The sequence below is a fragment of the Macrosteles quadrilineatus genome, unplaced genomic scaffold (genome assembly GCF_028750875.1).
Source record: "Macrosteles quadrilineatus isolate MER2022 unplaced genomic scaffold, UCM_ALF_1.0 Scaffold_4__1_contigs__length_99947679, whole genome shotgun sequence".
NCBI lineage: Eukaryota > Metazoa > Arthropoda > Insecta > Hemiptera > Cicadellidae > Macrosteles > Macrosteles quadrilineatus.
In genome coordinates, this window is record NW_026542597.1 from 68,846,965 (window position 1) to 68,860,603 (window position 13,639).

The following is a 13,639-nucleotide window of genomic DNA, read 5'->3' on the forward strand; positions in this document are numbered from 1 at the left end:
ACAACCACATTTGTACAGTGGTTATTATTGGTGACATTAACTTCTCAAAAGTTTGTAGCACTGGTTCCTTTCCTTCCCACATGTTTCTAAGGCAACAAATATTCAGTTGAAGTGGCCACTGTGTGAGGTTATGTGTGAATCAGTGAATTTGTGAACTTTGATGAGTTGTGAAACCCATTTATAATGTACGTATACACTTAATAATTTTTCTTTGTGATATTTTATGCTTTCACCTTTCAAATAATATTTAGTTTACTACATTATCTTTTAAAACGAAACCAGAAATTTGATTTTAATATCTGTACCCATTTGCGTACAAATCTCAAATGTCTCTGAATCTCAAAAAACGTCCCTGAAGAGGCAGGTGACGTTAGAACTCTAATTTTAAACACTCGCAACACTTATCTTACATCAGCTGATTGGCAATGCTGATACATCAGCTGATGTCTGTAATGTAGTCAATTAAATAATTGTGTACATTGCTCTCGGCTGTCTGGTACACGTGAGCAAGGCGAGTATGTGATGCTATTGTCTTACTCCAGGATGTGTGTTGGGTAAGATGTATTCACGTGAGCCACTGTCACGTTACATTAAATCAGCTGATGAAATGTGGAACAGATTTGCTAGGTAGGACATTCCTTGGAGTCTCTGCTAGTGGTTGTTGGACGTTGAAGGAGCTGATATGTTGTTGAAATTGTTTTTTATGTCTTGACAACTATTATGTACTAGCCTATACACTGTTGATGATGAAAACTGTTTCCCTACACTGTTGATAGTTTATTTATAAAAGTGTTCAAATGCCAAAAGTCTTAATTTAATATGGAGGCTGCTCAATAAACTCATGCAAAGACTCACCATTTAGTTTCCTATGAGATATTTACAGATTGGGAACAAAAGAAGGCACAATAATATCTATATTTATTTTTATTAGTATTTTCCCAGACATTAAAATGTTATAAGCTACAGTACTGCAGACAAATCAATTACTAGTAGTCTTGCTCCTGATCAGTAGTCTTCAGTAGGTACAAACCCGTTGACATTTGATCTGAAGAAACTTGATCTCAGAACCAAACACAACCAGTATCTCTCCAAATGACTGACTCTGTTCTGCCTCCTATTCCCCCCTCCACCACTGTTAGTCTTGTGAAAATTGATTTTCACCAACACATATTAATAGTTTATTTGACTAATTTTGATACTTCACTGTATCACTAGTTTCACTACATATCATTTGTTTAATTAGATTTCATTTATTAGAAACACCCACTAGGATTTTTGTTAGCTTATTTTGGACATTTATTTTGTTGGTTTTAAGTTTTAAAAAGTTTAAGGATTGTGTTCTATTTGTATTATTCTAATGTTTCACGATCTTCCTGAAAATCTGGGTAACTTTTGTTTATTTGTTGAAACGTAAAAAAAATATGTCGGAAGAAGATTGGTGTATCACTTCTGTCTTGCAAAGTTGAATAGCTATAGCATAATATGTAAATCTGTATGTAGAACTAAAGCACAAGTTTATCATGTCACTGTTTTCTGATACATAAGTAGCATTTTCCATTATAAGTCGCTAGAATGTAGAATAAATATTCTACAAAAGCAGTGGAGACTGTTCAATCATGTCAAGTGGTTGGAAGGTTAAGAGGTTGAAACAGGTAATGACTGATAATCAACATCATTGTCAATGATTGGCCTTTAATGATTCCTCCTAGTGCCCCAATTGTCTTACCATAAGCAAAGATTGATGGGGGTTTGATTTGCGATAGGCAGATTTTCTTTTGATTTTATTTTAGACTTGGTCATACAAGTTATTGAAAGTGGTTACCTTGTCATCTCCAGTATTAGTATAGTTTTTCAAGAAGATTTCCAAGAACTGCACTACCAACTGGTTTCCAACTCAAATTGATTATTCAATTGCTCAGGTATATGTTTACCAATGACAATCTGTCAGTTGGAAACTATCCAAGGCCAAGGTTAAGGAAGGTTGGACACCCGCATCCCAAGCGATTACACAACTGCTCCATCTCAAGTCAGCGATTGCGCAAGGTGGGACAAGCACTCGTAACAATCCGATGAAGTCACATAAAAACACATCTCGACCTTGTGGAATATGTCATCGGGTCACGAGGCTTGATCACGGGAATATTCTAACCGTCAAGACAAACGTTCGACCTTGTGATTGCCAATCGATTCAATTGTCCCATGAGTTAAATGGAGTCGCCATAAAGTTGACGTTGACCGTCACAATAAAGTCACGTGGTTGATCTGTCTTCCAGCACCAGTTCTGAGATTGTGTGGGTAATTAACCATTGTATTTTATTTGCATTCCATCTGGAACGAGTGGTCTTATTGCAAATGCAAATTGTTTTATTTTTGCGAGAATTGAATGGTGTATTGTCCATAGAATGAATAAATGAGTGTTGTGGACTTTTTGTTGAATGTCAATTGAGCAAATTATTCAGTGAGTAATATGTATTCAAATTTTCTTCTCACGCTTAATGATTATTCTTTGGACTGTCAAAAGAGCATCAGTTTGAATAAGGAATTAAAAGGCTGGGAAAGGGGTTGGACTTGATTAATATAGAATTTTTGAATCCATTTATATTCTAAAATCTGCAAAACAACAATTTTGTATTACTTGACTCCATAAACAGCAAACAATTGTATTCAACATGACTAATATTAAAGTTAGGTTCTACGAGTTATCTTGCCATGTACTTTCCTTGCTATGCCGCCAGTGTTAAGTTTATTGATAGAAACAGTTCTGGCAGACACAGGATTTCAGTTATTAATCCTTAAAACTAATAGTGAATGGAGTATACTATCTCCTCAGCTTGTCTCAGTAAGTGTGATGTAATGTGAAAAGTTAAATGAACACAACAAAGTTTTTGCATCTCAGTGCCACCACTAATGATTCATAAGTACTATTTATTCCATCGCTGCACCAACTCATCACTTGCCTTGCATGTTTTGTTCCACACATTAACATCATAGAGCCCAGACTGCAGGCAAATTATGTCAAAAGCATACAAAATAGTTTCTTCTCATATATTTTCCCCTGCACCACCAACGCACCTAGTAAAATTCCCCATGTACGACTGCATGTTTTAGCTGATGTTGTCATATAATCTTCTCCCTGCACCACCAATGTACCTGTAGTACAGTTCCTCACGTACAGCTGCATGTTTCAGATGGTTCCACCCCAACGTGACGGGACTGGAGGCCGAGAAGCTGCTGCAAGAGAGAGGGTTCGATGGTTCGTTCCTAGCACGACCCAGTCGCAGCAACCCTGGCGATTTTACACTCAGTGTCAGGTAATTTATTTTCAGTAGGTTGTCTTAAAAACTTTATTTTGAGTGTTTAACTTTTACTATCACGGAAAATAGAGGATCGACCACAGCTGCGTTTATTGGTGCCACCATTGGTACTTGGTTGGCAAGCCAGTTGACTGTCACTTTAAAATAAATACAAGCTACTTTGATGACAAATTATATTTTTCCTTAATGCATCGACTATTATGTAAAATGAATTAAATTAAGATGAGAAACCAACTATAATTTGGTTTGTTGTCTGGAAACTTGCTTGGTGTGGACAATGGTGGCGAGGAAAAAGTAGACAGCGCTGGTCGAGAAAATTACTTGGTTAAGAGGCACTTGCATGGTATACATACAACCAAGGAACCACCTAGCTGGCGGATAGAAGCCAGTATTGTTAACTTAAATATATATTATAAATAATATATATTTAATACTTAAATATATATATTGTTAACAAAATATTGATAAACGAGGTTTCAAAAATGTCTAACGACATCTCAAGTTTGCCTCATTCTAGTAGGGCTTGTGTCCTATGACCCATTTTAACCCTTGAAATATACTATTTGTGTAAGTGAAAAACTTATAATCATAATCCCCATCTTGCAGGCGGAACGGGGAAGTGACACACATAAAGATCCAGAACACGGGTGACTTCTACGACCTGTACGGGGGAGAGAAGTTTGCCACGTTGTCAGAGCTGGTGCAATTCTACATGGAGAACCAGGGACAGCTGAGGGAAAAGAACGGAGAAATCATAGAGCTGAGGTATCCTCTGAACTGTGCCGACCCCACCACAGAGAGGTGAGTCCCGAGTGTCAATTATTTGTAGATTTATCTTTTTATCTTATCTTGGAGGGGTGGGCTGAAGCAACAAAGCACTTCATCTGAATTTCTCGAATTATTGCGTACCCCAATAAGTTGATTATTTGAAGACCTTAAACATAAGCACCTGATAAAGGTTTAAAGTCTGCCAATCAGTTCCTCATCGGAAATGTGAGTTCCTCTTACCAGATTCCCAAGAGTTGCCCTTCTTATTTTAGAGAGCTCTCAGTTAAAGAGTAGGTAATCCACTGTATCCTCTGACCTACCACATTTCCTAAAATGTGGTGCGCCATCATACAAACCCAAATGTTTTGAACCGACCGTGTCCGGTAATCAATTCTACCATGGATAAATAGAATAGACCGTCAGAGGAAGGTTCCACGATGTGCCGCTAGAGCGTGCTCGTGCTCGGTGTTCGATTCGCTTCCGTCCTCGGCTCCTCGCCGTATGCTACCAGCAAGACGCTGCAGCTGTGTGCGCCATAACTACACAGCACTCATGGCGTTAGACGCGAGAACATATGCTCGCAGCACTGCTGTCAGTCTATATTTAATTCTTTTTGTCAATGGTTCTACTGTTTTTAGCGAATTTCCCTATAGGGAAGTAGCTATTACCGTAGGTCTCATGGTAAGACTTAGGCCCGGGACCGATTTACTTTTTCATTTTAATGTCCCCAGAGGCCAAAAACACCATTCGTTCAAATTTTTATATATGTATATATATATATACTAGCTGACCCGGCGAACTTCGTATCGCCTAAGTTATAGGTTTCCCCTAAGACAGACCGATGGAAAGAAAGTACCGTTACGTTTAATTTTCAAGATGATCTCGTTCGCATCGCTCAATCACGTCCTGGTTGAAATTCGTTTGCTACGCTCACTCACCTTTGGGTTGGAGCTCGTTCGCTACGCTCACTCACCTTTAGGTTGGAGCTCGTTCGCTGCGCTCACTTGCCTTCAGGTTAGCTCGTTCGCTACGCTAACTCGCCTCCAGGTTGAAGTTCGTTCGCTACGCTCACTCACCTTTTGGTTGCAAATTAGCTGTTGTCATAAATGTAAAAGAAATAATAGGTCTGCACCCTGTTGGTAATCCTTGTAACTTTAATGCTATTGAACATCATAGAACAGAACCAACTTGTTTAATTGAAACAGCTGTTAAGATTCATTAATTCCATTTCTCATAAGGTTAACATGGGAAACTCCAGAGCCACTGGGGCGGAGCCCTTTTAAGAATTTCGAAACGGGAAATAGTTTACGTCCGATTCGCATACCTACAGAATTTACACACCAAATTTCATAACGATCGGTGAAGTCGTTCCGGAGGAGTTTGCAGACAAACACTGTGACACGAGAATTTTATATATTAGATATATATGTGTCCGTGAACACGATAACTTGAGTAATTTTTATCCGATTTTGATGAAATTTGGTTTGAAGGTGTAAGGCGGGATAAACTTGAATGAGTTCGCGATCCAGCATGATCGGACCATGGGAACAGGGTTTTATGGGGTTAAAATTGGTTTTTCTCACTTCTTACCCTCAAAACACAAAATTTCCCAATTTTTCTCTAAACCTTCTTAAAGAGCTTAAAAAAACAAACAATTCAGTATATCAAAGTGTTTTGTACGGTTATTGGTTACGGAGAAAACTAAAAAAATGGTAAATTTAAAATTCCCATGTTATTCTTATGGAGAATATTGTAAAATGTTGTATTTTGCTTCTTTATGGATATATTTTGATCAAACTTGGCAAATTTATTTATTTTATAGTAAGCTATCAATATTTTACTAAAAACACACTACTTTATTAGTTTCCTTGTAGCAGCAAACCTAGGTACTCGTTAAACCTAATGTTATTTAAATAGATCAATTGAAAATCAATTCGGACAAATGGAAATTCGCTTAGACGGCAGGTTTGCCGCGGCGGGGGTATTATAATTCTTTGCCTATATAGCCTCAAAAAGTCTGAGCAACCCGCTTTGAAAGCAAGTGAAGACTTAGCTTACTTACTCTCAGAAAAAGGGGCTTGGAGCCCATGGTTTTCAGTGTGTATCAGTAGCCCATGTAGATCTAGTAGTGTACGGTTTGACAGATTTGGCATCGTGTGTACTGGAAGAGTGCCGAGTTTGGAAAGATTAAATGATTGGTAAAAGGCTGGGAAATTAAAACTAAAACATATTACAGTGTATGTTTGTTTCAATTTTCATACACAGACACTACACTTACAAAACCATAACATTAATACACTTAATTTTAATTGGATGTAGAAAATACATGAGTTACTTAAAAATATATTACCTATGGTGCTGGTTACTAGATTTACTCGCTAGCGCTCTGATGATCAGGTACGTGTGATTCGTGTGTTCCAGTTGCAATGATTGCAGGTAGGGCTAAGTTCAAATAGCATAGACAGTGTGATGTGTAACTAATGAAGCTGTAAAGCTGTGTAGCTCACCATCATTGTCTGGGTAGCCGTGTGGTTATAGTGCTCGCCTTCAAATCTGTAGGCGGCTGGTTAGATTCCAAGCGAGATTTTTTCCAGACCCAAATACCATTTGTCCTTTGGGCTATGATCTCACAAAAAGGCCCGCGTTAGATAGCAACAAATCCAGGACGTAGACTGTTCCCTTTCAAAACGTAAAAATTCCTCTGACGTAGAAAACACACAAAAAACGACCAGGTTCGCCTTAAGTGATAAATAACACTTGAGTAGCCAACTTAACAGATTTACATAAAAATTCTTTGTAACATTTTATCATAGTTCAGATAGAAAATAGCTTAAATTGATGAATAAATGCAATCATTCCATCAACAGAGTGTGCTAATGTGTGATACCATCTTGACCTTTTTCACTCCAAATGTTTACAATGTTAAACTAACTGAAAGGAAGAAGGAAACTTTTACACTTTAAGTTGAATGTAAATAACTTCTTTTATTTTCTAATAACTATGCTAGTTTGATCAATTAAAAGTAAAACTTGAAGTAGTAACTGACAAGAGACTTATTCTTCTGTGATATTGCACTGGCATGATCAAACTTCTACTCAACAACTAGCAAGTGTAACTCATCAAAAATGGCTGGGAGATATACCTGACAAAATTGTGTGCTAAAATTTCAGAATAAAATAAATTATAACCACTATGATTAAATTTTTAGTTGATCAGATGATCATGGTAGAGTGTTGAGTCAGACCAATTGCCGAGTAGGTTATGTTTTGTCTTTCTGACCATGAAACAACACCGTAGATCGACAGTTCAAATCTGTTTTAGGTCGGTGGTCGAGATTTGCGTTTGTGGGAGACACGCTTAAGATAAACGTTAAAAGGGAAGTGTGGATTCCTTTTAAATTTTATGTTAAATCAGGCATTTGGCAAATTTTTTCTTAAATAAATGTGTGTCCACTGAAAATCCATTGATTGTATATTATGGATATTTATGTCCAGAGGATAAAGGAAAAACTTAAAGCAAATTTTGATGGTTAAATAGATAAAAACATTGATGGGGCTCATATGGTTGTGATGAATGAAATTTGATGATTAAAGCTTGCAACTGGGAGTTCGTTAGTGTAAACAAGCTATACAGTCTGCAGTGCTTTAATGTACGAGACGTTCCCGACAGAAAACCACTGCCCACCACCGCGCCGTGCCGAACGCATCATAGCGTGCATAATGAAAAAAATCTAATGAAGGTTTATTAGGCTAATCGAAAAAATAGTTCTGTTTATAATATAAAATTTTAAATGCCTCAAATACAATTTTATAATTTTTTAATTATAAAATTAAACTGTCATAACCTAACTAAAGTAACCAAACTTAATGATAATGAAAAAATCGAATGAAGGTAGGCCTATACTAATCGAAAAAATAGTTCTGTTCATGAAATAAAATTATAAAAGCCTCAAATTTAATAATTATATAATTTTTCAAATTATAAAGTCATAGCCTAACCAAACTTTCTGATAATGAAAAAAACCGAATCTAAATGTTAGTGCCTCCGTTGGATTTTGAACAGGCTACCTTCAGAATATCAGCTCGGTGCGCTATCCACTACATCATCGAGACCGATGGCCCTACAACACATCGTTGCGGTAATGGTGTTCTCTCAAGCGGTGGTGGGTGGTGGTTTTCTGTCGGGAAGGTTTCGTCTTTAATGTATGCTGGGTAGCTTTGTGGGAACCACAGTTTCAACACAGAGGCTGGTTCCGCTTTTTTGAATTTTTTGAATAACAACACTGCTCCTTTATAAAGAAAAAAATATATTGGAATTTAAAAATTTAAATTTATTAGGTCTAGATCAAAAATGTATAAGAGGCTTTATTCCAAAATGGAACAACACAACAAGACCAACTTATGAAATTAATTTCTTAGTTATTCTTATTACTTACTTAAATTTTGTTACTGGCTGTCACTAAACAATTGCAAGCTTATATGTAATGCATAAATCTAAATGGTAGAAAAATTAGATTTCTCTTAAATTATTAATTGCCAAAAGTAATGAATTCCAAATTTTTAGGTTTTTACTATGTGAATTTAAGATGGTTCATAGTTTTACCGTACTAGCAAATAAACAAAATATTACTTGATTTATGGTCTTACAGAGTTCATTCAGGGAGTAAAAAAATATCTGTAAATGATCTTGTAGACTCAAGCATTGTTTTTTGCCTACTGCATACAAATTTTAAATTTAGTGTTTCAAATATTGAGTGAATCAAAGCCTGATTGAATAAAAAGTATTGTGAAAAGATCTTTTTAGATAATCTGGTAAAGTTCTGTTCGGTCATATGAAATAAAATTTATTTTGTGCCTTTTACTTGTCCCCAAGTAACTTATTGGAACTAATAAATCTTTTCCTATTGAACTTTAAAGAAGACACAATGATGATGAACTTAAATCTGAAGGATAAGAATGATGAGTTTATAAACAACATGTGCCATTTGTTCAATATGATTTGTCATTATGTACACCACAAGGCAAAGTATTTTGATTGTCATCTAGTGAAATCGAGGCATCAAAGGAGCAATCAGTGCTTTCCTCTTCCTGGCAAAAAGAAGTAAGGCACACGGGGAAATGCTTATAGGATGACAGTGAGCTTTCAGTTCTAATATGTTGTGCCGGAAATATAGCTTCTTGTAATGAGCAAGGAAGAGCCTGAGCGGCAAGCACTGTCCAAGAATTCCTATCACTCATGGCACAGGATCTTCCTCACACCGTGAGCGTTGTAGTACATGATGGCAGGAGTGGTGTTAGAATTTGCCCTAGACACACCAGTAACTAGTGCTTTTGAAGTTATGTCGGTTGTTTTAACTTTAAAAAAAATGGTACAACCCCTATTGCTTAAAAAGTTGTTGGTTGCAGATTAAAAAAATATTGCAACTTTAGTGATTCTCCCCATAAAATATCATAGTTACTTCCACCGCGTACCCATGATAAGGGTTGTTGACAAGCTAAGGAAAAGTAAGTCATATTGCTGATTGCTGACATATTGTTCTTATTGTTATCATATTGTTTCTTTTACTTCAATATCAATCATTTATGTCTCAGAAAATTAATTAATTACTCTCTTAGTTACCATGTGTTCCCTTTAACATTGCGCTTTTCATAAAACAGTTGGCCAAAGAAACAGCTGATGGTTATGGACAGCAGAATCAAGGGCTGGGAGAAGGAATTCTGTAGCATTAATTTATTAATCTATGTATCTCTATTCTACAAAAATCATACAGTTATCTTTTATTGTCTGAATCGTTAACTCTTCCAAAGTATTCAAATGATATTTGTTCACATTCAAAGTAGTCAAAAACTTGTGTTAACCATAAATTGTATACTTTGGTTATGTTGCTACTCAAAAGGTGGCTCATTTTCTTTACTCTGCTCCAGTTTTAAATGTATGTGCTGACACAGGGGTTCAACTATTAGTTCTTTCTTGGAATACCATTATGCAAGTCTACTCTCTACAGTTGATCTAAGTCAGTGGCTCAGTTTATGTGATGGAATGTAGGATCAAGGCAGTGAAGAGTTTTTGTCACCGAGTCTTAACTTAAAATACAATTTGATACTCTCACCCTTAATTCATATTCAGCTTAAAATGCACCCAAGTCTTTTGATTGACTGCAATCAATCTTCGGGTCTACAGGTTCGATTCCAAATGTTCCATGTTCGCTTTGAATTATCATCAGAGACAGCAGTATTGTACAACATGGTACACTATGAGAAGTCCCACATGTTGACCTTGGAACTGCAGATGACAATGAGACGCAGATCCACTGACTGGATGACCTTGCTTGCCCACGTACTACCCTCATGTTGCGCTTAATTAAATCTCCTCACAGCATCTTGTAACAATTATAAAGCTTCATGGGCTATAATTGAATCTCCACTCGATATTAATGTGGTATAAGCTTCGTCTTGGAAGAATTATGGAGATAAAATTGCTGATAATCTGTTGGATGAATGGATGTTGCGAAATTATAAATAGACTGTGTTTTGTGAAAACTACTAGGGAAGTGTTATTTTTTTGCTACGTTAATTGTTCATCTGCTATGTTTTCATTTATATTTTTATAGCAGACTTAAAAGAGATGGGACTTAAACAGTTGCAATCCATGTTTATTTGCACAGGCACAAGCACTTGTGGTTGAGGTAAAGCTTTGTTTTAAATTTACCTTTAGTTTGCCCAGCTTTTTTACATTCAAAATATGGTTAAATTCCATGTTGATGGCCCCTGGATTACTTTATATGACTATAATAATGGTACAATACCTCGTCAAGTAGTCCAAATGATGATTGAGGTTAGAAACCTACATGTTTCGCCATAAATACGGCATCGTCAGGGTTACAAAAACGAAGACATCGATGTCACACGCACACAATAAATACTTGGATACGAACATTTAATTACGGAAAGACAAAGTAAACATTTAATTGACATTGTGTTATATGGTGAATGTTATAATGTGACATATGGTGTCGTGTTAGTAAAGTGCCAATGCAGTAGTTTGTGTAAACTACAGCTATTAAGCTACCAGCTGTGTTGCTGACAGGAAGTAGTCCTCGTCTAGTAAATAGAAGGTTGCCGGTTTGATCCTGAGGAAAGTCAAAATCTTTGTAATGACAAGTAAATGGTCCCAACTGTCCTTGATCATTCATCCTATAGTAAATGAACCAGCTGATTTCAGTCAGTAACAAAGCTGTTATTACATTTATTCAATTTAATCATTTTCGCTTTGTATCGGGGCTCTAAAATTCTAATCCAATATTCAGTGGTTGTCATGAAAGAAATTATAACCTTATGCCTCTGATACAGTTATCTGATTAGGCCCACATTTAAACAACATCCCTTGTACCAACAACCCTTTTAGGATTGTGACTTTGTTTTTCTCATGTAGTTTATCACTTCCTAGCACAATTATTGGTTTAAGTCAGTTAAACAGCAATTAACATCGGTGAGAGTCAACAGGGCTTTATGTTCTCGATATATGTTTTTATATAGTGTTAAAAGTTACTACATTCATCGAAGAGAGTAGGTTTCCATTGATTAAACGTCATCGACACAAATATAGTTAAAGCCATTTTCATTGCGCTTGCACACAGGTCCAAATTCAACCAATGTTGAGCCTTCAACTAACAAGTTTTTTCTTCATTCCTTGTTTATAATCACAAGCCTGTTCCTCTTTAAATCACCTAAAAAGCATAACCGTAAATTTCAATTAACTTAATTAATCACCAATGTTCAAGAGAGTGTGGACGGCAAGCAGAGCATGGAAGCATGGATGTGCAGGAAGCAGGAACTCCTGTATGTAGGGCAATGCATGCATGACTCAGCCTGCCTACGCTTGTCTAGCTGTACCTGGTGCATTATTGTAGCCTGCTATGGCGGAATCTATTACTTACCCTGGGATTTATTACTCGTTCAAGTACGAGACCTAACAAGGCCGAGTAATTACACGGTGTCGGACTGAACGGACAGCCAATATGATAAATGATAACCTGTCTTGTCGGGTATGTAAGTAAAGTGCAATGGTAGAAGCTGCCGAGTACTATTAACTATGCAGGATTTCATGTAAAGGTGGGGTTTTATTGAAGAGTACAATCATTTTCCACACTGTAGCAAACCAGCAGACTAAATGAATTTCCATTTGTCTGATTGGATTTTTACCAAAATATTATCTTAAACTGTCAGATTTATTCCCTAATTAAATAATAGCAGGTTTAAAGAGTACTTAGGTTTGCTGCTACAGGGAAAGAAAGGTGGTTTTTGGTCAAATGTTTATAGTATAGGATGAAATAAATAAACTTGCCAAATTTGATCAAATTATATAAACAAGCAAACTATAAAAGTTGACTTTTTCTGTGTTAGAATAACACGAGCCCTTTAAATGTTCTTTTTACTTTCTCCCCCTATACCATATTACGTCAACATTTTCAAGTTTGAGTTTTGAGTGGATATATCTGTTTTGAGTCCCCCTGAAGCTAAATAAACGTTTTTGAAGTTATGTCTGTATGTACGGATGTGCACAGAGCTACAGACCACACCTGTTGTCCGATTTTGATGAAATTTGGTATGTAGAATTTTGATTTTTAATGGTGAGTTTTTTTTTCATAAAACCCATCAAATAACAGAACATTGGTCCTTTAAATTCTGAAAAAAAAATGGTACAAAATCCATTTTTGTAAAAATTACGGTTCAAAAGTTATTGGAACTTATGTTATTTTCCCATAAAAATACCATAAAAAATAAAAAGTCAGATTAAAAAAAACCCGGTTTTGATTAAAATTAATTTGTTATGGTCCTTATAATTGACAAAAATAGTGCATCCCCCATTGCTGAAAGTTATTGCAACTTTTGACATTTTCCCTTTGAAATATCATAGTTACTCCCACCTATGATAGCTTACCCATGATAAAGGTTGTTTACAAGCTAATTGGAGAAAGTTTGTGGCAGAGTATTAAGCTCCAAAAACCAATACAGCTATTTTAGCAAATATTTACAAAACTGTGCATGGATACCTCGTCTGGGTGTTTTATAAGACGATTATTGTAGAACGAATGTTGAATGGATGAGACAATAGCTTTGTTACTGACTAAGATCATCTGGTTTATCCAGGGCATCTTGGTCCAGTTTTGAAGCATCAAAAAGCTATCATCTATTCTCAGGATCGAACCACCAACCTTCAACCTTCTGGTTACCAGGCAAGCACTGTATCCACTCAGACCCGGATTTTGTCTATTTTCCGTTTGCCCATAAAAGATGTTTTTATTGGATTACAAAAATCTAAATGATTATCACTTGAAACCCAATGTGACCCCTACAAATACACAGTTATGTTTTCCCTAACACTGTAAGCCTATCTAATTTGGATAAGATTTTACTATGAATGTTCCTTGTTGAGATGTCAATACCATCTACAGTGTTGTTGTGAAACATTTCTCCCACCCAGATCTGACCCTGGGACTCTTCCTACTTCTCATAACCCACACTCTAATCAACAATCTATTTCATGGTCTATCTGAG

At 36.2% G+C, this 13,639-nt stretch overlaps 1 protein-coding gene across 4 annotated transcripts in view; it reads left to right on the top strand.

Annotated features, from left to right (window-relative positions):
- The window catches only part of LOC128992591 (tyrosine-protein phosphatase non-receptor type 11-like), a 129,204-nt gene that overhangs the window by 28,039 nt on the left and 87,526 nt on the right, over positions 1-13,639 (top strand). For all 4 annotated transcript variants that reach the window (XR_008490724.1, XM_054416243.1, XM_054416242.1 and 1 more), the window contains 2 exons: positions 3,189-3,311; positions 3,921-4,115. Coding sequence is in view for 3 of the 4 variants with exons in the window: in XM_054416243.1 (XP_054272218.1) it covers positions 3,189-3,311; positions 3,921-4,115 (318 nt within the window). In the remaining variant the exon portion in view is untranslated. The remainder of the gene's footprint in view (positions 1-3,188; positions 3,312-3,920; positions 4,116-13,639) is intronic.